The sequence below is a fragment of the Cygnus atratus genome, chromosome 4 (genome assembly GCF_013377495.2).
Source record: "Cygnus atratus isolate AKBS03 ecotype Queensland, Australia chromosome 4, CAtr_DNAZoo_HiC_assembly, whole genome shotgun sequence".
Lineage (NCBI taxonomy): Eukaryota > Metazoa > Chordata > Aves > Anseriformes > Anatidae > Cygnus > Cygnus atratus.
Window position 1 is genome coordinate 50,682,655 of NC_066365.1, and position 27,516 is coordinate 50,710,170.

Genomic DNA, 27,516 nt, shown 5'->3' on the forward strand with positions numbered 1-27,516 from the left:
TGATAAGATGAGGGGAAATGGCCTTAAGTTGCATCAGGGGAGGTTTAGGTTGAATATTAGGAAAAAAGGGTTGTGAAGTATTGGAACAGGCTGCCCAGAGAAATAGTTGAGTCACCATTACTGGAGGTTTTCAAAAAACATCTAGATATAGAGCTTAGTGACATGGTTTAATGTTGGGCTTGGCAGTGATAGGTTAAAAGTTGGACTGGATGATCTTAGAGGTCTTTTCCAACATGAACGGTTCTGTGATTCTATGATTCTATGAGTTATATAGAAAAAATGTGATTCCTGGATGAACAGATCAACTACTCGCTGGACTGTGGGAGTGAGAAGAGACTGTGGTAGAAAATGGGTGTACACTGGTGCTAAGGGATGATGTTGGCAGTATTGAGGGTGGGAAAATCTTAAAATGGGAATTTGTGGACATAATTTTAGTTAGATAAGAATAAGGGAAGAGACTTGCTGTTATTGCAGTGGAGCAAAATTCAATTCCTCAGTTTTTGTTGAGACTTCCGGAGCAGGAGAAGACATAGGAAGAAACTTCATGAGTATATTCATCAGAAAAATAGCAATTGTTTTTTACGAAGTCTTGATAAAATTTGAAACCTAACTTTTTTGTTCATCGAAAACATTGCAATTTGAAGAAGCTCGAAATATTTTTTTCTTCACTGTGCTTTGCTTCCCCTACTGTTGTGTGAGGATGTACTAGAGATTAGTCTGTAGATAGCAGAATTTGCCACAAGTTCATTTGGACAGTGAAGACTTTGTCTAGACTGTAAGATGAGGAAGAGGCAGACTTGCTGAGCTGTTAGAGCTTCATCCTGTGTGCTTTACATCCCCAAGTTTTATCAACACTGGAAGTGAGGTGCAGATGTCCCAGACAATGCTTAGAAGAAGCCAGTCCCAATTTGTCTGATGATGGAAAGATTCTACCCTGGTTGGTGCCTATGCCCAGTTTGCTCAAATAAAGAGAACAGTAGTACTAAAGCTTGATGCTCTCAAGAGTTTTCCTCCTTCAGAAAACTAGAGTTGGGATGGTCATTTAGCATGAACACGATGTTTTTCAATGGGATTAGTGGCAGAGTCTGGTCTTGAGAATGGGTTGAGGTGCCTGCTTATTGTACAGGGTGAATACTCTCAGAGTTTGAAAAAAATTATGCCAGAGTCTGACCAGATGGCCTAGAAAGGCCTTCATCAAATCAGGGAGCTGTCATAAATATTAGGTCTATTAGTTTATTTTTGATGAAAATTCTGAAACTGATGTAGGTTTGTGAAACTCACTCAAAAGAGCTTCATGTAGTAAGTTAGCCTGGTGATCATGCATAGCTGAGGTGGCCTGCTGCATATGACAGGGCACAAGCAGAGAAAGGTTGCTATGGTAGATCGAGAATGGGACAATGACAGTTTAGGACAGCGTAGGTGTTCAACCAGTAAAACAAGATAATTCTACACTACTAGGGTAAAGAAGAAAGACTGAGAAGGGAAAAGCATCACGGTGGGAAAATAGGTAAGCAAGTTGATGATTTTGGCAGGAAAGCTGCAAAGTAGTGTGGTACCAGAAGAGCAAAAAGAGAAACTTCGTGGAAACATCAAAAATAGCAGCTTTAAAACCCAACTGGACTTAATTTTTTGTAAAACTTCCATAATTAGTTTCATCCAAATTTGGCCATGTTCAGGCTATTCTTATGGTGTGTTTATCCAACCAATATCAGAAAGAAATGATTTTGTGTTATTTCTGGTACAGTTTTGTAAAGGGTTAGAGAATTACAAAAATATCTGAGATTAGTTGCTTTTCCAAGCTAACCTACCAAGCTTCTTCAGATTCCTTTTGTTCTTAGATAATTATTTTTGGACAGTGTTATGATAGCATTATGGAATGCCATCTTATCCATGAGGTACAGGCATTGCTTATATATGTATTGACTACTCAATTCAATATATACTTTGAAGCAACTGTTAAATGGTGATACTTCTGTTCTAAATATATTGTTTTGATTTCACAGGTGCCTGCATAAATATCACCAACATCCAGTGCCAAATGCTGCCATATAACTACACCACTCTAACTTCAGTTCTTTCCATTGTCAAAAGTATTGAAATGGAAAAGTTCCTGAAGTTCTTCAGTTATCTCAGTCGTCTCAGCTGCTATCAACACATCATGCTGTTTGGCTGTAGTCTTGCTCTTCCTGAATGCATCAGTGACGGTGATGACAGGTATTTGGAAACAAAAATCAGTCAGTGACTAGAGCCAATTGTGGTAAAATACTCTCTGTCTAATCAGACAAGGGCAGATCCCAACTAAGCCTATGTCCTTCTAATTACAAAACTGCTGTCTGTCAAAGCTATTCACAACATTTCTGCCAGGATAAGTCAACGGCAGTAAAGTTCTTTTAGAAAAAGTATTGCCAGTGTACAGAATGAAATTGTGATACTGGGATAGTCAGGTTTGTTTTCTCAGTAAGGGGTCCAGAATTCTTGTACCTTATCTCTGCAATCTGAATGGTCCAAAATGGAATGCTTTATAACAATTTAAATGCATTGGATATTTAAAACATTGACATAAAGTGTGGTGGATCTCAGTTAAATTAAAATTCAACAACTGGGTAAAGCAGATTTTTAAGGCAACAGTCAGTCATTTCAATTCGTTTTGATCTTTTCCCTAAGAAAAGTTTATCTTTTAAATCCATGTTATGAATGGATTAGCAGGATGTATTCAGAGACATGTTTTTTAAACTTTCCAGTTTGATTTCTGCATTTACATAATTACACAGCATTACTATCATGTGCATGCACTTTTTTCATTGAGTTTGATTTGAAATAACATAAATGAGTTTAACACTGCTAAAATCAACATATAGTGCAAACAGATTATTATTATTAATTATTATTATTTAAACAATCTTTCTGTTGTTTCTGAAGGGGGTAAGAGTGAGGGGAAAGTTCTTTCTCCTCATTTTATTACCTGTAAAATTCAGTGGAAGAGAATATGGCACTTAAGCAAGTGATTCAGTTAGCATAACAAGAACCAAGAAGCTGAACGCTGTGCAGTTTAGAAGGGATAGGATATTTATGAAAAAGCAGTTTTATGTGAAGAGGTAAGGTGATTTGTAATGTAGTTGCTACTGATAGGTACAGTCCCAGTCCAGGCAACATATGCCTGCCATTTCCATCACAATGGAATGATTCCTGGATCAGTCAGTTAAGCTCCCTAAACTGACAGAAGATTAACCCAGGAAAAAAAAAAGGTGAATAGGTGATTATATGGATAGGATTGGGTGAAGGTAAGGCAGCATGGGAAAGAGTGCAATCAGAATGACCAGTAGACTGGCTGAGCTGTTTAATCCAAATACACCTGTGTGCCCATGTATATCAGACCACTGACAAGTATTTTCTATTAACCCTCTGTAACTCATTGCATGATTAATTATAGTTCCCACCCCCAGTAATCCAATAATACAATTGTTTCAGTTAACATACAGCCTAAGCTAACTGCTATTGCAGGAAATCATAAAGCCAAATCAGAAAAATGGCTTCAGGTACTAAATTGATACATGTACAGGTTAAACAACAGAAATAGCCATTTCTCTGTCACTTATTCAGCCCTGTTTGGAATTTGACTTTCGCAAGCCTTTTGAAAATGAAGGGTGTGTGTCAAGGGTACAAAGCTTATAACTCAATCAAATAAATGGAGTGGGGAAAGGCTAAAAGTTTTAGCTTTCCTTTTCCATTTCTTTGCTGAAGATACCTTTATTGTAGGGCTTACATTATGACAACTGCTTTGCTAATTTAAAAAGAAAAAAAATTTAACAGTGAAGTTTGGAACATTCAGAGTTTTGCTCTGGTTTTGGGTAGCAACCAAAATATTTTGAAATTCAAGAGTCAGGGTTTTTATTTTTATGTGTGTGTTTGTGTATGTGTTTTCTACAATAGCAACTTTCTCCCATTTGTTTTTAATGTCAAAGCTGGGACTGGATTTCCACCCCCCATATTCTGGAGGTCACAATGTCTCCTTTGATTCTTATTTTAAAACCTTTTTGTCTGGAAACTGTTCTGGACGCTTCAGGCTGATTGGGAAGAAAATCCAATGTGAGAGTGAAAATGATGCAGGATTACATTAAAATCTGACTTCACTTTAAGTAATCATAACTGTCTGGAGTGTGTCATAAGTGACACTGAAAATGTAGGCTGAGTGGCAATCACAGGAATATCTTTAAGGGTGGATTGACAGAGTGCTGATTTGTAAAATCTAGTTTACTAAACCTGAGCTGCTGTAGTTTACCTTCTGCATTTTTTTTTTTCCTTTAGACATTGACTGGCTGGTTTTAGTGATTACTGTTTTTCTTGTAGAACCTAAATATTCCAGGCAAATAAGTGTCTTTCAAAGCCAAGAATAATGATTTAAAGAAGTGTCATATCTTTATTTGGGGTGTGACTTCCTATATTTCTGCCCACTGATCTTAGTTTTTAAAACACGACTGAATTTAAGTACAATCGTTTTTTATTCAGTTTTGAATTATCTGTTTATACAGAAACCTGAAGGCTGTAGTTTGTCTCATGATGTGTTTCTGTGTTCACTTTTTACAAATATTTAAATGTTTTGTGGAGCCATCCTAGAGTCAATACTCAGTGAACAATGAACCTGTAGCAAGAGGTTTTGCCTTTACAAAGTATTTATGGAATCAGAATATGTTTTATTTTATTTCAATTGATTTCCTTTCAATTTGTTTCCTGTTTGTATTTGGGAAGCTGCACAGACTTTACTATCTCAGAATAAACAGGGAATATTCAAAGTAAATAAGTCGTGTCAGAAACTTTGAAGTTCATTAGGATTTATTACTGTATGATCCAAAAGATGAGATGACAAAATAAGTGCATTACATTTTCAGAATGTGAATTCAGTCTAGGCAACTTTAAGTGAAACAGATATAGTAACTGCATAAAGATGTTATTTGACACCTTCTCCTAGTCCCCAGTGATAATTCATCCTGATGAGACGAGTCAAAAGTAGATGAAATTGGGGAATTCTGTCAGCAACTCTGGGGTGACTCTGGAGAAGGGCCTTTGTTGGTATGAAAGGCTCTTGGAATAATGAGGGACAATCGCTTTGTATGTGTTGAGCACAAATACAAAAGGAGGAGACAGGCCCGTTGAACAGGGGCATTTGGCAAGTATTAGAAAATACTCAAGGAATCTGGAGAAGCAGAAGAGCAACAGTGGAAAGACCCCAAGGATAGTGAATAGGGATAGGTCCCTGTGCTGTAGGCCTTTTTCGGAAATATGGTTGCTTTTAACATAGTATCACAAAAACGTACACTAATAGGCAGAACAGTTGTTACTGACGTTGTCTGTAATTCCTCCAGTGAATTCCTGCTGTCTCATTCTAACTGGCAGCACGTCCCTGATAACATTATCTATTGATACTTCCTTGTTTCTTAGTGCAATTGCTTCAAATTTATGTAGAGCATAAGTGACAAATGCTGCCTACACAGTAGAAAATAAATGAAACTTCTGTGATGCTCAGATGTTTATTCTTAGGTATTGTTGAGAGAATCTGTTGGCAGCCTCAGCCATGGGAGCAATAATTACAACAATGTGTTACAAGAAGCAACAAGAAGGGAAGTTCCAAACACTGATGTTTGGCATCCAATGCGCTGTCATTACACAGCTTTGCTCTGATGTTTTAATTTATGTCTGTTTCACATTTATCTTTCATGTGTTTGTAAACATTGTTTTCATTAACACTTGAAGGAGATTAAGTTTCTGGGCAGGGAGCAGCTTCAGTGTTTGTGTAACACCCAGTGTAGTTAGGTACTGGAATTTCTGAATACTGCCACTATACTATTGCTCTTAAAAATCATTCTTCTGTATCTTACTACAATAAAAATGAGGTGTGGCAGTCAAAAAATTATATAAAAACTTATATTTCATTCTAGCAACTGGATGTAATTGTTAACCCTACTGTTCTAAGAAAACATATACTAGTACCTTTAAAATGCTACTTTCCAAGTTGAGGTTTGAAAGTCCAACTAAAATCTGTGTGTGAAAATACATGGGAAGTTGAAGTGAATTAAGACAAAGCTTTTATTTGCTCATAATTTGGATAGTAAAGAGCTCTTTATTTAAAGGGATTATGAAACTTCTCCTTGGGTGAATGGAGGAGATATTTCCAACATGACTTCAAAATCAGATGTACAAAACCTTTCTTAACACTGTCCAGCAGCATTTCTAAGAGAAGATGACTATAGTGAAAATTGACATCTTAAATTTGTTGCTGTGCTTACCTAATGACTTCTGAAATGTTCAGTGTAGTAACTTTGTCCTGTTGGGTAGTAGTCTGCAACCTATTGCCTCCAAACACTGGTACTTCATTTGTTGTAAGAAAAATCTTCTCAGATATGTTGGTTATCATTAAGGATTTAAGCTAATGAGTTTTAGTTTACCATTGGGAGACATTAGGAATGGGCAAAAGGTCAGTAACTGCAATGCAGTTCTTGTTTATTTCTTTATAGCAACTCATTTGCATTGGATTCTGCAAGGTCTGCAGAATTTAGATATTGCATTCAAGAAGACAAAGAAAATCTGAAAAAAAAGTGCAATGTTTTCAGATTTTTGAAAGAAATTGTAAAGTCAAAATGCCTGTAAAATTTAAAGTTTCAAAATTAATAGAGAAGTTCATAGTAGGTCAGCCTGTAAGTGCATAATGCAAACACTCCTTGAATGATACTTTTTAATAGTGCTTGCGCTATGCGAATACATGTGCTTTATCAAAAAGGCTTGGTAAAATCAGCAAGCTGTGTAAGATCCTGAAGACCTACATACATGGCTTATTTCAGACTTGGAGTGCTAGGAATAAATTTGAAGATTATGGATTCTTATAATACCTCTTCATTGTCATGCTGTCTTCTAAAGCAGAAACAAAAAAGTGGAGTAATTCCACTAATCTTCTGTGTAGAGGATTTTTCTGTGTTTTCCAGAAAGCAGAGGAAATACCTTCCATTGACAGATCCCTAGAGTGTTAAATCTGTGGAGGTCAAACTTAATTTAAGCTCTGCCAAGAAAATAGTATTTGAGCAAAGCAAATCAAATAGGGTAATATGCTCTCAAGGGAAAATTCTCGTGCACCTTTCATTTCTGCATCTGTTTATACACTAGATGCTTTTTTTCATGTCAGACATCTTTGAAAACAAAGTTGTGAAATGGCTGGTCTTAAGTTAGGGGTGAAAGAGTCCATCTGAGACCATTGCTTGTTATCTTGATTAAAATCTGCAAAACTACTTCACTCGTGTAGTCCTGCATTATTTTTTTCTCTCAGCTTCATTCTAAAGTAGAAAGCTGTATAATGAAGAGAAAATGTTTCTCTCTGATTTTCTGACTCTCTCTTGAAAAGGAGTTTGTCATGTCAGTATCTGTATCTACAAATTTTTTTGGTGTGCAGTAACCTCCATGGTACAATAAGAGTAGTCAGCTAGAGTCATTGAAAGCCAAAGGGGGCTGCATGATATGTTAGGGTTGTGAGGAAATTAATAGTGAAAATTAGGTTAATAGGAAAAATATCCTTTGAAGAGGCAAGGATAGTGGGAAATAGCTCAGTGGAAAATTCTTTTTTTTTTTCTTTTATTTATTTATTTTTTTGTGTGTGTGTTCATTGTCTTCATTGCTTTTCTGTAATTTGTAAAAAGGGACAAAGTAGAATGTTTCATTTTCAATATGGACATAAACTAGGATGCAATATTAGGTCCAGAAAGCAAATCCAGAAATGCATGGTGTCTTCTATTAGAAGCTGACAACAGTTTAAAACAAATTTGAAATAAAGAAAATTTCTTTCAAGTCCTCTTAGAATATGGAAAAGAATCAAAATTCACAGAGCAAGGGATCTCTGTCATGTTTTGTGTAACACATGAATATGATCAGTGATGGGGCTATTTTCCTTCTCTTGCCTTTGTGAACTGCACTCTAAGCTTATTCATGGTCTTTGTTCCTCCTGCTTACAGTGAAATTGATTTTGATTTGATTTTCTTTAATTGCAGTGCACAATTAGAATTTTAAAAATAATAAGACATTATGTAAAAATCATTTCTTAGAATTGATTGATGCTTTTAGAGTATTTAGTAGCAAACGTTAACATATTCATGTAGAACTTGTTCATGTAGCTAAAGAGAATTTTTATTTTAAGACTTTGAGTAGGAAACTATCAACATACGTTTAAGTCAATATCTGTTTTTCAAAGTCCATAATGTGTTCAGTTTTGTATGAACTGTGTATGAATATGTTTACATTTTGATAGGTAATCCTACACTGGCAAGTTTCAGTCTTGTTTTATTCTACCTAATTTTGGTAAGAAAAACACATAAATATGTCAAGTCAAAATAGCAGCTGTTAGGAGCTCTGGATAAGCAGTCTGATAGGTAACCTGTAACATAGCTGCTACACTAGCTTTTTGTAACGTATTTGTGCAGAGATGTGAAATTGTAGTTGCAAAATTTTGCAATTCTACAGCTTGTAAGAAATATTTAAATTTCATTGCTTGTGATGACGCAGTTTCAGAGTCACTTTTGAAGTAACTGTATTGAGAAACCCTCCTGGAAGGACATTTAGAATCCCCTGTCAGAATCCCTATCAAATTTGCACTGGTTTCATTGGAATTGCTGCAACCCGATTTAAAGAGTTCAGCTACAGCATTGGTGACGATAACGTAACAGTGCTCTGAGGAAGAAGGTGGGATGATTTCCTCCTACTCCCCACGGTTTTGTCCTTTTACTTTCTTCTCCTGGCTCTATCACCATTTTTCATGCCATGACCCAAGCATGTCGGTGGAGGCTGTTTTCAGATGTTTATAAAGTAGCTACCAGACATTTCCTGAGTTTGCAGTCTGCCTCTTTACACACCATGGGAATGGCTTCATCCTTTTTATATGCTTTCTTTTTGATGGTGGCTAGTTAGACCAAGCAGTTAACGTGACTCAAAGAGATTATTCCAGCTAGATTTTTGGCAATGGTTTTCTGTCAAGGAGATCCATCTACTCTGTTCATCAGTCTTGAAACAGAAGACTATAAACTTCAACTTTCATATCATGCGTAAATCAGAGGTGGTTTTCAGTGGATGAAGTGTTTTCTAAGCAGAATGTTTGAAATCACATGTTTTGTTTTAAATGTTGCCATATCTTGTTTTTAAGCCCTCAGGAACCTGATGGGCTGATTAAGTACAAGAAAACACACTGTTGTAAAATCTTTCTGTAAACAGATAACCAAGTTATAATCCAGCCCTCAGTTTTAAAATCTAGTTGTGGTTCAAGTAAGCACAATTGTGACCACACAACCTTGGAGATCCAGCTAATGAACATGCATTGTCAAATCCTGTTAAATAATGAAAATAAAAATTAGAAAGAAAGAGTGTGATAAAGTTGTGAATGCTTGCCCACACAGATAATATGCTCTGCCACTGTTATTCAATTTTGTGTCCTTCATTGCTGATTTAAAGCGTTCTACAAAGTAAATTAATGTAACTTGTACTGTTTAGCAGAAAATCTGAAGGACACACAGAGTGTGTTACCTGAGAAAGCCCAGACAAGTAGAACGACTGCATAGAACGACTGCATTTTTTTTTTCCCTTCTCCTTGGGCCCTTTGTAGCAGTCAATATGCCTTCTGATAGCTGTAATTTCACCAATAGTTATAGTAATTTTAATGGCATGGTCTAATTCTTTCATAAATAAACCGCTGAGGATAGAGCTGCTAATGGCAGATAGTCAACATGCCATGTATTAAGAGAAACATTTAATAATGTGTTGCCTGCGCAATGTACGTAACCAGTTTCAGCTCCAGTCCCTCCTCAAACTGATTATGCACTAATTCTAGGTGAAATAGAACTGACTTACAGCAAGAAGAAAGTGAAATGGCTGGCAGGTGTAATGCACAGGGGAGAGATTCAAAGTAGCAACACTGTCTGTTTAAGATATCTGTCAAATAGTACTAAATAGTGTCTGTGTACTTTTGGAAATATTTATGTACAATAACAGATGTCAAATACAAAGTCGTGGTTGAAACCATGTTGCACTAACTGTGCTGAACATACCTGAATTATTTTTCTAAATAAAAGGGCAATGAAACAACTTTTAGTTCAAACAGAAAATTTAGTAAGTAATAAATGGATGTATATGAAAAAAGAAAATCTACAACATGCAGATTCAGAAAGTGACATTGCACAGGGAAATGAGTTACAACATGAATTACAAGAAAACACACCCTCAAGCCCCAAGTCCAGCTCTGCTTAAAGCTAATTGATCAAGAAAAAAATGTTATTTTTACTGTCCCACAACCAGAACATGTTCTTCATGAGATACAAATGAGACAAATGAGTCGACAACCAGCTGGTTTACACATGACTTCAAAGAAAGGAATACTCACACATGTCTGAAAGATTGACATTGACCGTATTCCAAAGAAATACATGAAGAAACTTTAAAACAAAGAAATAAAATGTCACAACTGTTATAATGTAGTTGAAATCAGTGTTGCATATATATAACTTGTATTACTCATAATTCTGTCCTTCATGAGTTATTTCATTAGTATTGTGTAATTGTTTCATATAAGGCAGACAAAAAAATGTGCTAATGAGAAGACTACAATTGGCATCGTCCCTCAGAACTCAGACCTTGAAGTCAACATGTGGTACTCATCTTAGGACCCATTGTTACTTCGTCCAAGGCTGAGACAGCGTAGAGGTGAGAAACACGAAGTTCATCCTTGCAAAGGGTGCAAGGGAAAGTACAGGTAATGATGTGGGATTGGTCAAAATGCCTATATTTAAAGTTCATTGACATGTTTTCATAGAAGACCGTTACCCCAGATGTGTATAATTAAAAAAAAAAAAAAAAGTGCACCAGTTACAATTTTTTATGCCTAATATCTGTCCTGGGCACAAACAGGAAGAAAAGGTGGTTTGCTTATTAAAGCATTTCTATAATCACCAGGAATTTCTAGTATCTTCAAGTATTTGAGTAGTGGAACTTGAAATTTGGCAGGGAGGTTGCTCTCATAAGTGGTAGGCTCTGTATCATGGCTCTTGCAGGCTAAGAAGATAAGGGAAGTAAAATGGAAAATTTATTTACTTTAGGGTAACCTCTGCAATTTATTGTTGTTATAAAGTTTATGGACATATGCATATAAATTAACCCCCAAATATGGACTTACAAGTCTGAAAAATTGTAGCTCACGTGTTATGTGTTGACAAAAGAGTGATAGAGAACTCTGAAAGCTTTTCCATCAGGGACATGGCTCAGCTAGTGTTGGAGGGCCCATGAAAGACTCTCCGTGGCATTGACCCTCCTGGTAGCTGGGGGTGGCACTGGTGCCAGGTTGCAGGCTCTTGCATAAAAGGGTCTGAAATAGTCTCTCATCTCAAACTCTTTTACAGTAATGTGCCAGTAGATGGCAGATGCAGTGTAGGGGAAGGACAGATCAGGGACAAAATATAGGGAAAGCTGGTCAGAAATTAGAAGCTGGAGAGAATGTTTTCACCCATTCAGAGAACTGTCATTTTCCTGCCCATACACAGTGGCTGTACACAACTACTGATATGTATAGTTTGCAGGGGACAACTCAATGTACAGAAAGTGATTACTTAAGAAATCAATTTAAAAATTAAAAGCTAGAAAAGTAATCTAGAGATAGGCAATGGCATCCTGCATTGACCAAAATGACATTGGTGGTTCAGTGGGTGTGAGGCTAACTTTTACCACAGCAGGCACCACCAAATCTGTCTGCAGTGTTTCACTCTCTCCATGGATCTAATGTACATGGAAACTTTCCCAAATCACAAAATAATCTTCTGTCAAAGTGTGTTGGGAGGAATTAAGGATGGAACAGAGTTAAAAGTTTATCAAGCAGAGAAATATTTTTCAGAACAGTCTGCGCATGGGAATGTCCCTTTGAAAACATATTTCACAACACTGCTCAGGGGAGTTAAGGGAAGGAGGCAGAAGAGGAAATCACGGGACTGGTTAATTTATGAATGCGTATTTTACTGATTGATTGCCTCCAGCCTAGTTGGCCTAACTATTTTCTGTGTGTATTGTCTATTATAAGCTGTGATGTCTGGTCTCTTAGCTGGTTTGTTAACTAGGGATCACAGGTCTTCCTTACTTTCTCCTATGTATACAATGTATTATTACGGATAAATAAATGGTGATCATTCAAGTAATTGAAATTATTATTTACAACAAATCATAAAGTGGACATGGCCTTTTTTTAATATTTATTTGACAATTTATTATAGAAAAACAGACTTTGTTTTTACAAAATGAGATTTATTTCATTTAATAAAATGGAGTAACTGTAACACATGAGCTTTCAGTAAAACCTTGCATTTTCACAAACGTTGTGGGAGAATTAAGACTGGTAGTTTCCTATGAGACTTTTGCATGTGGACTCAAAACCACAAAAATGTAGTTGAGGGAACATTTTATCTCTACCCTTCTAGTAGGTATGAGTACACCATTTGTGCAGAAGTTAATAAACAAAAAGGTTTTGGATTGAACAGTGTTTAAAGGATTCTCTGAGAATTCATATGCTTTTCAGCTCATGCTTAATCTCTTTTAATGCTCAGCTTATTCACAAATACTTTTAAAACTATCTGCAGTAAAAAAAAAAAAAATGTAATGAGAGTTCAGCTAGAGAGACATACTAAGTTTTTTGTATTTTTGCCTCTCCCACGAGAGGTAATTGTTCCTCTGCTGGAGCCTGCAGTGGTAAAGCACCATGCTACCTGCAGGCTGAGCAGCACAGGCAAGTTAGTCACAGGATCATGCAGGTGGGATGGCCCCTCTGGAGCTCTTCTGCAACCTCTATTTAGATCAGGGCCAACTTTAAAGATAGATCAGATTGCTCAGGGCCATTTCCAGAGGTTCCACAACCTCTCTGGTGAACATGTTCTGGACCACATATTAGATTTCAAGTTGCTATAATTTGGCAATGCTGCTGAAAGAATCAGTTTTACCCCATTTCTCTACTTGTTCTTCTCTAACTCAGCATTGCGCTTTTTTTTGAGGTATGAACTTCTAAGTGTGGAGAAAATACCCATAGAATTAAAAATATATCACACATCTGTTCTTCCATCAAACTGCACCTTCAGCAAGAGTTTATTCCATAAATATCCTAAAAAGCAGAACTGTGCCTTAATACATTGCCTCCTTCCATGCCTGCTGCTGGCACCAGATAAATTATGGTAAGAGAGCCATAGACCTGCTCGTTTATTTTTAACATAATTGGTCTCTGAGTAGCAGTAAATAAAGACTAATCAAGATGGAGATTTTTAATCATCTTCTCATCCTTCAGTAGATTAAGCAACATGTCCATACTAAACTTGATCATTATCCAGAAATATTTAATTTATAGAGCACACACGACTGAATATTGAAACTGGGCCAAATATTGCAGTAATTGCTGGGTAATCCTATAAATTCTATAAATTCTCCTTAGCTTTTTAAAATCAGTATGCAGTTGTCTTTTAGAAGCCTATTAATTGCTAAATTATTGCTGTTCTGTGTATATATACAAACATTTACACTGTAAATGTTCAGATGGAGGATTACCTAAACTAAGCAAGTGAGGTGAACTTATATTTGTGTTTCTTCATATAAATGTAAATCATTTAATACGCAGATGAATCTACTGAACAGATTACTCATCTCTAACATTTTTAGAAACTTTTAAACTGCTGTTTATATGGGTAAATATAAATGTACAGTTATATTTTATTTTTTTTAAACTATTATTTGTAAAATTTAAATTGTAATGAATAATTAGTATGTTGAAACACCTTTGGAAACGATGAACCATATATTGAACTTTGCTATAGTTACATTTGCAGAAATTAACATACTCGTACTACTATTACCTGATGGCTATATATCAGGCTATAGCTACAGTGGGGTGCTTAGGAAATTAATGATTTAGATGTGGGTTAGGGAATACAGAGATCAAACTGAATAGTTCACATTTGTATAAATTCATCTGAAAGTCCTCAAGAGCTGTTTATTTTTATTTTTTTAAATGGCAGTCACACCTGTACAAATCATAACAACAGCATAAATTTGTTTAGCCATGGTTAGCTCAAGTAGATCTCAGTCACAGACTTGTTAAATTCAATTAATGACCCTGCTATCATTTCCTTGAAAAAACAAGTCAGCAAAACATATTGCTTTCAATTACAATGTGAGGTAATCATGTATGCTTCATTGGACCAGTGGGAGTAATTTAAAGCTAATGAGATAGAATCACTGCTTATGTTACTTTTCAATGTAATATAATTTTATAGTGTATTGTGTGTTTTCTTAGAAAGTAAATGAGAAGTTAACTCTAAGCATCAGTCTGAATATATTAAATGGCTAACATCAACAAATAGGTAAATCGATACTCCATTTTAGTTATGTGGCATCTTACAGATTTTTAGAGATACTTTTGCAGCTTAAACACACTCCATAGGAAGTAGTGGGTTTGTTTCTGGTGTTTTCTGTGTTAAGGAGCCTCAGTTAAACCAGTTAATACCTTTGCCCAAATGTAACTCTGTTAATAAAAATTTTTGAAGGAGTTAGTTAATTAAAAATGAAAAGCTAACAAATTCCAAAGCCCTAAATGACTGTTTCCAGTCACTTGCCTTGTTAAATGCCCTTCATTTAGGGAGTTTCTCAAGCCCCAGTCAAGAGGCAGTGATGGCTACTGTGGTGCTCTCTCTGTGCCCTTTCCTTCTCTCCTTATCAAAATAGATTCTGTGAAAAAAAGGAGTATTTTGGAATGTCTTTATCTGAAGAAACATTTCAGGTCAGATAGTAAACCTTTAATTTGACAGTACAAGGTGCAGAACTAATAAGCAGCAGCTCTTCCTGTCAGCAAGAGGGACCATTTGTTCCTGGGTTTGTACACAACCAACTACATGCTTTCTGGTGCTGAATTCTGTGCCTTTCTACACATCATAATCTGGTGGTGAAAAGTACTATTTTAGAATATATGCGCGTCTTTCCAGGCAACAAGTAAGCTGCCAACAAGGGAGATGCAAAGAGACAGTTCTAGACATAAAGGCTGTTGTCTTGTATCTGATAATTTCAATTATAAAGAGCATCTAGTATTGTGTAAATGTATCTAAAGTTATTTGGAGAATATATCTCTAAAGGTATCTATTTTGAATCAGTGGTTCCAGCTATTGTATGTAATAAACTCAGCAACAACAATGGCAGAACATTCCTCCTGTTAGATACTGAGCAGAGGAAAGCAACCACACTGATGTCAGAATACTCATGCAAGTGAGTATTTTGCTTTTCACTGATTTCTCCACATTAGCACGGGTAGTGAGGCACCTCTGGCAGCTTTTTATTCCCTGCCTGTGGGGTTTGCTGCCATGATATCACACAGTTGCTAATGGTACTGTGTTTTTTCTATTACTGTAAAATAGAACACTGGAGTAAGTAAGGAAACTGTTGGGTACTGAAGACTTTTCAATTCAAGCCACTTATTCATGTCTGAATGTGGAGTTCTAGCAACGTTTTTGGGATGAGGAGGTAGAACCATGAGTCAGATACAAAGAGAAATACAATTTAAGTGGTATACTTGGAGAAAGATCTTTTTCATTATGAATGGGTATGAATGAAGCAAAATTGTACTTGCAAAAGCCCAAAAGGTTTTGCAGTAATTTAGATATAAACTGCAACAAGTTGTGTTGAAAATTTAATCAGCATAGGTGTACAGGAGAAAACAGGACTCTTTATCAGGGAGTATAGTAGTGGGACAAGGGGTAATGACTTCACACTGAAAGAGGGTAGATTTGAATTAAATATAAAGAAGAAATTCTTTCCGATGGGTGTGGTGAAGCACTGGAACAGGTTGTCCTGAGAAACTGTGGATGCCCCATCCCTGGCAGTGCTCAAGACCAGGATGGATGGGGCCCTGGAAAACCTGATCTAATGGGTTAGAATTAGATGATATTTAAGGTCCCTTCCAACCCAAACCATTCTATGATTGTATGATACATCAGATGAGGCATGTGGAATCTAAATGTGGCCTGGATGTGAAGGCACAGAACGAAATGCAGTTTGAAAATGATCCCCAAGATGCAAGTCTGTGACAGATTGATTTATTTCTGGAAACAGCCTTTTGTTCCTTCTCAAACTCTGAGGCAAATGTTTATCCTTACAATAAAGAATATGGTGAGTATTCAGTTTCATGCGTTTATATTTTTGCAATAAACTATTTCAAATATGGCAGCTTTCATTAATGACTAAACTTACTATAATCTACTTAAAGAAAGAAAAATGATAATTTAAAGTGTCTGTATGCATGCATGTGTATGTGTGTTTGTGTATTTATTTCTGAAATGTCAAAAAAAAAAAAAACTGAATACTGAATTGTTATTGGCTAGATAATTTTAACTCCTGAACATCTCTTTTTTCAGCTTATGCCACCTGCCTCTCACGCCCCTATCATCCACCACTGTGAACTTGATTCCACAGCCTTCCCACAGGTCCTCAGGGCTTGAGGTTGCTCAACCTACTGGGGCCCTGTTGGCCCTCTTTGCTGCAAGGCTGTACTGCTGGCTTTGTGCCCAGCTTGCTTTCTACCAAGGCCCCAGCAGAGCTTCTCCCCAGCCAGTCAGTATCTAACCTGTATCATTATAGTGAATTCTTTCTTCCCAAATGCAGGAATTTGCACTCATCCTGGTTGAATTTCATGATGTTCCGGCTGGCCCGTTCCTCCAGCCTGTCCAGGTACCTCTGAATGGCAGCTCTGCCATCAAGCATATTGATCACTTTCCTGATTTTGGTGTCATCTGCAAACTTTACAAGAATGCACTTGGTCACCACCTCTAGGCCCTTGATAAATATGTTGAACGGGACAATCCCAGTACTACACATCTAGTTATTTCATCATAACAGACAATCAGGTTGGTCAGCTGTGGTTTACCCATGATAAATTTATGCTGACTTTTCCCAGTCATCATCATCTTGCTGTGACCAGAAGTGTGTTCAAGGAGGACTTGCTCCATGATTTTTGTAGGGACTAAATTAAGGCTGACCATCTTGAAGATACCCAGCTTGATATTTTTGGCCTTTTTTTTGAAGATGGGTGCAACACTTGCTGTTTTCCAGTCATGAGCAACCTCCCTCGATTTCCATGACCTTTCAAAGACTGGCCTTGCAAGAGCACTGGCCAGTTCTCTCAGCACCCTTGGGTCCCATGGACTTGTGTGAGTAAAGCATTTCTGAATGTGTCAGCTGGTTTTGTAGGGGAAGCATATTTAATTAAATGTATTGTAGGTCTCTGTAAATGTTGCTACTTCCATCGAGAGATGACATTTTCCACTTGAAGCAGTGTTGTTTCCTTTCAAAATTTGGTGACAAATAACCTTCATGGGCAACGTAATATTTTTTTTTAGATGAAATTCACTTTAATTACGTCACTTTCTGTATGGAATCTCTCCAGAATTTGTTGTGATAAGAAAATCAGCTGTGGTAACAGTTGTGGCAGCTCATGATTATGATGGAAAAATATAATTGTTTAGGTACAAGTAACAGTCTAATTATCTTTTATTTACAGAGCTGTTGATACTATCAGCAGATGACCCTGAAATCAGACAGTGAAGACAGTAGACTCTTGCAGCCATATTTCTAAATTGAATAAGAAAATGAATAAAAACAATGTGCGAATCGCATTTTAAACAGATATGTTAGGAAGTCATTATTCTTGTTTTCTGAATGACAAAACATTGATTTCAAGTTAAATATAAAATTACAATTTATGTAGTAGCTTTTTAATAAAATAAAGCCAGCAAAGACTAATAACGCTTTAAAAAAAAATAAAATTTACTTGTACTTCAGACCCAGAGGTACATTTTTCATTATATTCTCAGGAATATGTGTCCCAACTCTACTTATGCCTGAGAAAATTTGAACTGTTTTAAATGTGACTGAGATTTTTTTTTTTTGCTTACGATTTTTATGCAATTTCTGCTCTTGACTATTAATTCATAAATTACAAATGTATATTAGCTTCCCAGTCTTTCACTGGTAACTTTTTTTAGAATATTTTAAGAAATGCAAAGAGCACTAAAGTGAATCCTAGGGAGATATCCACACACTGAGAAAATGTAGTGATAAGGCATTAGGTATTATTGAGAGATCTTTTATGACATTTACACACCTTATTTCTGTTACCTCAGCCAGAAGGCTGACATAGTCTTCTAACAAAGTCCACTCAGAGGTCTTGTTTTTCCTGCTATATGTCTAGGCCTCTTTTCTTCCTAATTTGTTGATGTCTATAATATGATTTTTTTCTCTAGAGGTTATGGGATACTGACAAGTTGAAGTTTAGTTATTTATTCAGTGTGAACAGGTTTATTTATTGGGTGCCACCATCTAGCCACGTTAGTGCTTCCACTTTCCAGCCAGTGGGTATTTGCCTTACATGTTGTTCCATATGTAACCGTCATATAGATTAAAGTGTTTGCATGGGCAGGAAATGTGTCTCATTTGGGCTGTGTTATGGATCTTTCAGATGCAATTTCACCTGCTTACTGAGAGGTTTGCCTCCACTGTGCTCCAGCAACAGCTTAGGTTAGTCCGTTTGACAGCAGTAATAATGTGCTCGCACAGACAGAGCTGACTGCCGCTGAGAAAGGCGTTGAACAGTTCTTTATAGCTAAGATTAACACTGGTTGTGCAAGAGCTTTTCTTCTTCTCCACCAGAATGGTTTTCAGGTGGCAGCTGGCAGTAAAGCAGAGAACTGTATTGTTGACATTCAGATATTCCTTCCTGTATGCATTATGCTGCAGTAGTCTATTGTAAATTATGTCTGCCACGTATCACCTAACTTGGCTGAGGCTGCTTTGAAATTTCTTGTCTGCTCAAATCTTGACTAACTTGGCTATCATTGTATCAGCTGTAATCTGGTAACTTTACTGTTTTTATACTTGTCCAAATGTACAGTTAACATATTAATAGATTCCTAGGCAGTTTTTACTGACTTCATTGACTCTACTTACGTAGACCTGGAGACAGCTCATAGCTATCTATTTTAATTACTTTTCCTCTGTATGTGTAGAGGAAGACTAAAGAAAAACTATATAAGCAGGTATATATATCAGAATAAGGAATAGACAAGTATATTGCATTTAAACTTGTTATACTTCTAAAATTACTATTTTACATTGCCTTTTTTAAAAATACAATTCTCAAATCATGTTAATATTTATTGCATTTTATCTGCTCCTGACACTATGTTTGACTCCTGAAGGGCAAGATGGGAAGAGCTCTAAAAGCCAAAAGATGGGGTGGCTTGGTGCTTTGCATTAAGGGTTTCTATAGTGTACATCTGGCAGTTATTGGTTCTCTCCATGAGCAGATTCAGCACACCTAAGTTGCCAGAAAGCTTACCCAATCAAAAACATATACAGTTTTTTCCAAGTTAGTGATTTTTTATCAGCTCATGAAAGTGCTTGACAAAAGTCTGAGTGGGTAGGTCTGCACAATTTGGGGAAAGAAGGAGAAGATGAGGAAGCAATCCCTCTTCTCTTGTGCCAGTGCACTATTACATTGCTTAAACTGTTGTTGAAACATCAGCTTCAGCTTGTGCAGATTTGGACTTAGAAACTGTTCTGAGCTTGACAGGGGCTTAAATGTAGCCTGAAAGCCAGAGCTGATGTTACCTTCAGTGAATAGTTTTTATGTACCCTTTTGGTGCAGCTCTGTAGAAAGTGAAATTTTTCAAAAGTACTAATTACTCCCTTTTTTTTTTCTTAAAAAAAAAAAAAATTTTTTTGCTATCTGCAAGAGTGATAATCCTTTTTATCTTCGTTCTGTGTCTCTTTTCTCCAGTCGAGGCCTCTTGCCGTGCAGGACATTTTGCGAGGCAGCAAAAGAAGGGTGTGAACCCGTCCTGGGGATGGTAAATGCTTCTTGGCCAGAATTCCTCAAGTGCTCTCAATTTCACAACCAAACTGAAAATGACACAACTGCAAGGGTATGCTTCTCACCATACCAAGAAAAAGGAAAGCAATGTATGTTTCCATTCTCAACTTTTATACCATGTTCAAGAGTTCCTATTTAATAACGTATTATTTAATTCTGTAGCATAAGCTCTGGGATGAAATTATTGTTTCTGGTTCTGTTGTTATGTTAGCTCACATTACCGTGATAAGGCCTGATTGTCAGGAGGTTATAGTTTTGTCATGCTTTAACTGCTTAGGCTGATTTATTTTATTTTATTTTATTTTATTTTAAAGACTTGCATTGATTTGAGGTTGTTTTCTTTGTTTTCTTTTGCATTAAAAATTCTGAGCTGTTTCTGGGAAAGAAGGCAGGAGAAAAATAATAGACCCTTTAAAGATGTTCTGTTGACTTTCTCTTTACTGAGCTCTAGTAGTAATAGATTTGGTATTTGGAGCAGGAACTCAATACATGGCCAAATTTCAAATGTTTCTCCTTTGTCCTTGCTGTAAAAATGAGTCCAGAGCTGATCAAGATTTAAATTTTTCAAAAGGTTGGGTTCGTATACATCCACTAGAGGCTTCTTAGACTTTTGGGAATAAAAGTCTCTGGAAGCCTACCTAAATACATGGTATTTCCTTCTCCCCAGAGCTGCTGGTCTGTTCTCTCTAGATGCAATATAGGTGAGATTAGACCTGACAGAAGCAAGCCTGACTCTTTTTTCCTATTGGCCCCATTGCTGGAGTTCAAGCTCTTGCTGGCATCTGAGACTTTACTGCTGATATTCATAATCATGTGAGCCTATGTGACAGAAGCTTGTACTGTCCATCAGTAGGTTTCAATTTTGTTAATGACTTTTGGGTGACAACTGGCAGGAAGAAATGATATGATGAAAATTACTTTTCATTTTTGTTTTGAAAAAAGCGAGGTTATACACACGAGCTTAAAAAATCAGTGAGGTTACTTGTTACCTACACGGTGTATCTTCAAATGTTAGTTAATGCTGCAATTAAGATTTGTATAGCCTGGCATATATCTCCCTGCACTTTCTGAATATGCATAGTGACATAGCCTTTAATAATTAGATCAAGTCATTTTTCTAGTGAAGTTCTCTGCATCTGTCAGGGCATGTTTTGAGGGTTAATGAAGTAAAGGACGCTGTTGTGCAATATGTACCCTTGCCTGTGGGAACATTTGTAATGGCTGCGGTGACAAAATAGGTAAAGAAGGATAGTGTTTTCTTGAAGGTAGCTGAGTGCTTTCTGGAAAAACTGAACACTATCCACAAGTCTCTTGCTCCATAGGTTCCTATGGGCTTCTGGGCAAGTTACTGTAGTGAAAGCCACTGGGAATAGTGTTTTGATATGAAATAAATATATGCTAAATATACTGAAAAATTAAGTCTCATGGGCCTCTAGAAATAGGAAGCATTTTTTTTTTCCATGCCTCATCTTCCCTTTTGTGAAATGGGAATAAAACTGTCCTTTTAGCTTAGAGGGATGTTGTAACTATATGTGTTATGCCTTTGATATTGTAGAGGTTGAACATCCTACAGGCTAGGAATATAATAATTTTGTCTTCATGTCATCCTCAATAACAAGTAAGATAGGCTGTTGTGTAAATATATAAGGATGGTAAGTGGTTGTACACTGAGCAATGGGAGTAGCTAGCAATACTCAATAAATGACTAGCATATCAGTAATTGGTTACACTAGTTCTCAGCATAGAATGAGGTATAATTCTGAAAAAGCAGGATGTTAGAAACCTGGGTTTCATGCATATGTGGTACACCTACTGAATACAAGGTATGATATAAGTATGCCTTTTAAATTTGGACAAATTATAGATGGCTGAACTTTTCAAAAGCCCCAGTAAATCTAGGTAATTGAACTTTTAGATCAAGCTGGAAGAGATTGCTGACTTCTGAAACTTTCAAGTTTCAGACTACTAGTATTTCATAATGCTAGAAAAGAATATGTTAGACTAGTGCCTGACTGATTATTCTTCCATATTTTTTATGTCAGAATTTATATGTCTGTGACAATAAACTGTATAAATTACAGAAAAGTACACAGTGGATGCTTGCTATTTCTCACTAGAGGAAAACATCTAGAGCCAGCTGTGAAATTCAATGTCCTATCTGGCATACTGGAGACCCAGGCTGCTTATTGGCAGCTCTGACATCCTGTGGTATAAAATAAAAGGCATTTTAATTTAATTTATTCATGAACTAATGTGCACGATGCTTGGATATGATACCTTTCGTATAGAATGATAAACTATAGAGAATATTTTGACATCTTTCATATAAAAGAATGTTTGTAACGTGATTCATGTTTGACTGAAAAAAAAGTAGTTTCTCCCAGGCAGTGAACTGTTATAGAATACATATGTGATGTGGCCACAGAAGTACTGAATGTATTGGAAAATTTGAACTGAATACCTTTATAGTAAAACCATCTGTGTTTGAAATGAATTGCAGAGAAAAAGGTTCAATAACCTAGACAGGGTTGCATCAGTCATGTTGATATCATTTCACACAAATGACAAAAGAATACCCAATAGCTGACAATCAGCTACTATGAGAATTAAAGTTCTAGGAATCCAGCTCTTGAGATTTAAGATAGATAGTTGAACTGGTTCCACAGTTCTGATGTGTAGTGGGGCAATGATGGGGAAGCATCATCAGGCATTCATTCTGCACTAGTCCAACAATGTGTTCTTGGGGGCAAAAAAATCTCAGAAGCATTCCTGGGGGCTGCTATGCATATCACTAATCACAGAAATATTCCAGCTCTGTTTTTCCTGCTTTTAACTGTTACAGTGTTTTTGTGTATCTTATGTGCTTTGACCAGCCAACACAGCTGGTGCTGTTAAAACTGTGTAGAAAAAAGCAGAGTAGCTTGAATGAGAAATAAAGGAACACAATGAGCAGACTTATACTAACGTGGAGCTCTAGGAAAGCCCTGACATTATGTTTTAATGAATCTAAATGCCAAAATTCTTTCAAAAGCAGCAGTGAGGTTTCTGGCTCTTTATACAGTGAATTTTTCTAAGAAACAGTACAGAACAGTCAGTCAATGTTCACTTTTGCATTACACTGAAGAAACGTTAAGTCTGTTTTGGTTATTCTGTTAAAAAATGATGCCCAAGAGGTATGAACTGCTCTTCATAGCTATGAGAACTGGAATAAGTAATACTATCTAAGCTATATAAAAGACATAGTGCATTAAAATTTAAATACAGAATATAAATTCCACTGCATTGTTACGTTGCATGTTATTTACACTGTTAGTTCTGAAAGGTACAAAAAAGTATATAACAAAAAATGCCAAGAGCTTATTTCTAATTAAAAAATGCTTTAAAATAGCTAAAGGTTGTGCCAAACTATGAAAATATTTTTCATAGCATTTTTTTTCAAGAACAAAGTTACAGTTTTGTCTTATGAGATTTTATCTCTCCACAGATATATTTTGCAGTGTTTCTGAACACGAGCCAGCAGTGTGCCCAGGTGGCCAAGAAGGCCAATGGCATCCTGGCTTGTGTCAGGAGTAGTGTAGTCAGCAGGACCAGGGAGGTGATCATCCCCCTGTACTCTGCTCTGGTGAGGCTGCACCTCGAGTACTGTGTTCAGTTCTGGGCCCCTCACCACAAGGACATCGAGGCCCTGGAGCATGTCCAGAGAAGGGCTATGAAGCTGGTGAAGGGCCTGGAACACGAGTCCTGTGAGGAGCAGCTGAGGGAACTGGGGTTGTTTAGTCTGGAGAAGAGGAGGCTCAGGGGAGACCTTATTGCTCTATGCAACTACCTGAAAGGAAGGTGTGGGGAGCTGGGGGTTGGCATCTTCTCACAGGTAACTAGTGATAGGACTAGAGGGAATGGCCTCCAGTTGCACCAGGGGAGGTTCAGGTTGGAAATTAAGAGACATTTCTTCTCAGAAAGAGCAGTCAGGCATTGGGACGGGTTGCCCAGGGAAGTGGTGGAGTCACCGTCCCTGGGGGTGTTCAAGGAAAGTTTGGGCGTGGTGCTTATGGGACATGGTTTAGTGGGTGACATTGGTGGTAGGGGGATGGTTGGACCAGATGATCTTGGATGTCTTTTCCAACCTTAGTGATTCTATGAATCTGTAAAGTAGTGAAAGTTAAATATATGAAAGCACATTTTCTTCATGCACCTCTTATTGCAAATCCTCCTGAATCACTATTTCATTCTTATTGGAGTGAATGCTATTGGTCTTAACCTTGACTCAGATTTAATGGGGACATTGACTTTCTTTATGTTAGTTCTTTAAAATATATATTTTTGTCTTCATTGGCTGTTTTTGTTCAATGTAAGAAAGTGAGTTTACATACTGTGATGGTTTCTGGGTATTCTAATCATCCCTACATACTAAAAAGGCATATCCCTTCCTCTTAAGATTTAAACTTTAAATCCGTAAAAAGTAAAGAATAAATAATAATAATAAAGTTGTGAAAAGAAATGATAAAAAAATGAATGCTATGAAATTATAAGTAACACATGCAATTATAAATAACTCATATAACCTTTACATTCTTTAAGATAAATTTTTGTGAACTTTTACACACTGGTTATTGCAGTAGTTGTTCAGTTGGATGCGGTCTTTTAATTAAGTTTTTCTGGTTAGAAAAGTTACAATATTTGGTGATTGGGAAAGCCATTGCTGATATCCCAGATAATCTCCCTTCTTGGGAAAAACATAGAAATTAATTATTGTACATGTTGATAAATGCCCCGCAATGGCAAGAAAGAGCTAAATGTATGAATTATTGGCGTGAGCTCTTTTTCAGCTGTTCAGAGATGACACCCCAGGAGTTCTTAGCCTGTTTTAATCTGGATAAGAAGCATTTAATTGGAGCACCACATTAAGAATATTAGTAATAGTAATTTACTGCTTATGCATGCCATTTTAAGGTGCTGTAAAAACAAATAGTTAATAGATTTATTAATGCCACAACTACAGACTTCAGCAGAATTTGTTTATAACATTGCTTTTACCTAGGTTTACCTTTGTGTTTTGCAGTAACTTAGCTGAAGAGTTTGAACATTCTTGTAGTGGCTGTCATCATACATTACTTTGTCCTGCATAAACTGCTACAGTGGAAACAATACAGAAAATACTTAAGAGAATGAATATAATGTACGCAAAAAAGCTGCCAATTTTCTTGACCAAATATGCTGAACTAATGCAAATCTTGCTTTGCTTTGTTTGTTCCAAGCATCAAACACCAATAAAAATTGTTCTGACACTTTTTATTTAATTTTTCTTTCTCTATTGTGCCCTGTTTATCTTTCAGGACTCTTCACCCTGATATGAATTTAGAGAAATTGCTTTGAGAAACAGCTTTGGACAGAGACTCAGCTAGTAGAGACTCAAGGCATTATCTGGTTACAACCAGATTTTATTATTTTATTTTATTTTATTTTATTTTATTTTATTTTTAGGCAATGAGAGGCTAATTATACAATACAGAATTGATTTGAGAGAAAACTTTTAAAATCAGGAAGACATTATCTTTCTTCTGTGCCCTTGCATTCACTTAATGCAGTGAAAAGATGACAGAGGTGATATGTGTATCTGTAACACTGACACTGACCAGCTGGAAGACCAGCAATAGAGAGACCTTTTTTTGAGGCAAAATATTTTTTTCAGAATTGTGATGGTGTTCCATGTGTGGAAACATTTACAGTTGAAGGAACTCTTTTTTCCCAAGCACTCATTCTTTACGTCTGTTGACTTAACATTTTATTTTATTGTGTCCATCAAGTTAATTTTTTTCTCCCATTGTGCCTCCCGCACCATCTGCCTACTTTCCTACTCTTTGCCTACTTCATTTCCAGCATGGAGTCTCTCATGTGGCCTTTTTAGGCCACTTCACTTGATTGGAAGAGAAAGGTCTCGTGTTCTTCCACCATGGGGTTTTGCATCATAGGGAATTAAAGAAATGAACAGTTCCTTAAGGGGAAGGAGTTGCCAATTTTCCTAACTCAGTGATCGTGATCTTAGTATCAAAAATTTATATAGCTGACAGCTACAAGATGCAGACACTGTGCCTCAGGGTACACAGAATACAGAGAGCAGGTGATGAAAATCTGCAGGCGAGAGAATACATGGATTCCTCTGAGTCCTACTGTGTTGTTGTAACTGTGTGAATGACTGTATTTGAATCAGAACAGAAATCCATCTAGCTTGTAATACTGTTTCCAAAAGCTGCTTTAAAATTATATGCCAACAGAGAAACAGAACAGGGCAAGACTCTGGGGCAATACTTGTTCAGAATCCTCCTGCATTTACCATCTATTTGAAATTCAAGGACATTTCTGTAATTTTTGACGCACCATAATTTTTTTATTCTATTGTTTTGTCCCTTTGTTTCATGAATCTACATCTATTTTAGTATCCACAGTATCCTGTTGTAAGGTGTTACAACGTATTTCTGCATTATATGAAAAGTACTACTAATCGATTATTTTTAAGGCTATTTTATTTGATAGCATTCTTCATAGCACTAGACAGTGAATGGTGTCTCTTCTTCACTTTGAAAAAAAAATAGCACTTTTCATGGACATTTTCACAGATATACAATGCTTTAGCTATTACTATGCCTTGAAATGCAACCAGATAATATATTTGTTTCAGTTTGTGCTATCTGCAGTTATCCAGGGATGTGCCTGCATAATCCTCTAGAAGGCATTCCAATAATCTGGCTGAGAAGTAGAGTGCACAAATGATCTTGGCACCTTGGAGACATTTTTGATACTATAGTAGCTGGAGGTAAAATAAAGCACTTTTTTTTTTTTTTTTTTTTTTTTTTGCCGCCAGTGGTGTTTAGTCAGGTATTTTTGGAAACTTTTCCAGACTGTAAACCTTTCTGGCAAAGGTCTGAAATAAGCACCTGCAAATTGTTTATCTGTCAGCAAGGATTGCTTCCATTTTCTTTGTGTCCCTTTCATCTAACACTGTGTCTTCTTCAGGAGAAGTGTTTGTTTTGGTACACAAGACAAGGCTTTTATCATTTCCATTAAAATCTGATATTTGGAGATATGATCAAGTTGTTAACCTTCTGGAAACGTCCTCTTGGACAAGCTTAGTAGAAAACATAAATTAATCTAATTGGAGCTACAGTTCACAGTCTGCGTGCTCTCCTTGACCTGAGCTCTGCCCAGACTGCACCAAATATATCCAGTCATGGTCAGTTAGGAGACTGCAATATGTGAGATGAATTTTCTTATGTTCACATAAGAAAAAGAAGATGTTCACATTAAAAAGCATGCTAAGATGCTTCTAAAGAAATGGGGTAGATTGTGATGGAAATCAGAACGGATAGAAGCAGAACAGGGTAGGGAGGTATTAGGAAGAAAGAGTCAGAATGGTTTATAAGAACATGAAAAAAAACTAGAAGTGAATGTGGATTCCAGACTTTGTTCTTCTGATGTCTAAGAAAAACAGTCAGATAAATATCCTTGCTGTTTTTTACCTTTGTTCTCCCAAGCCATACTGGCACATTCACATGCGACAAAGAAGC

The 27,516-nt window shown here is 36.6% G+C and overlaps 1 protein-coding gene across 1 annotated transcript in view; it reads left to right on the forward strand.

Annotated features, from left to right (window-relative positions):
• The window catches only part of CORIN (corin, serine peptidase), a 132,892-nt gene that overhangs the window by 39,152 nt on the left and 66,224 nt on the right, over positions 1 to 27,516 (forward strand). The window contains exons 4-5 of the mRNA XM_035550654.1: positions 2,004 to 2,214; positions 19,862 to 20,043. Of these exons, the coding sequence (XP_035406547.1) occupies positions 2,004 to 2,214; positions 19,862 to 20,043 (393 nt within the window). The remainder of the gene's footprint in view (positions 1 to 2,003; positions 2,215 to 19,861; positions 20,044 to 27,516) is intronic.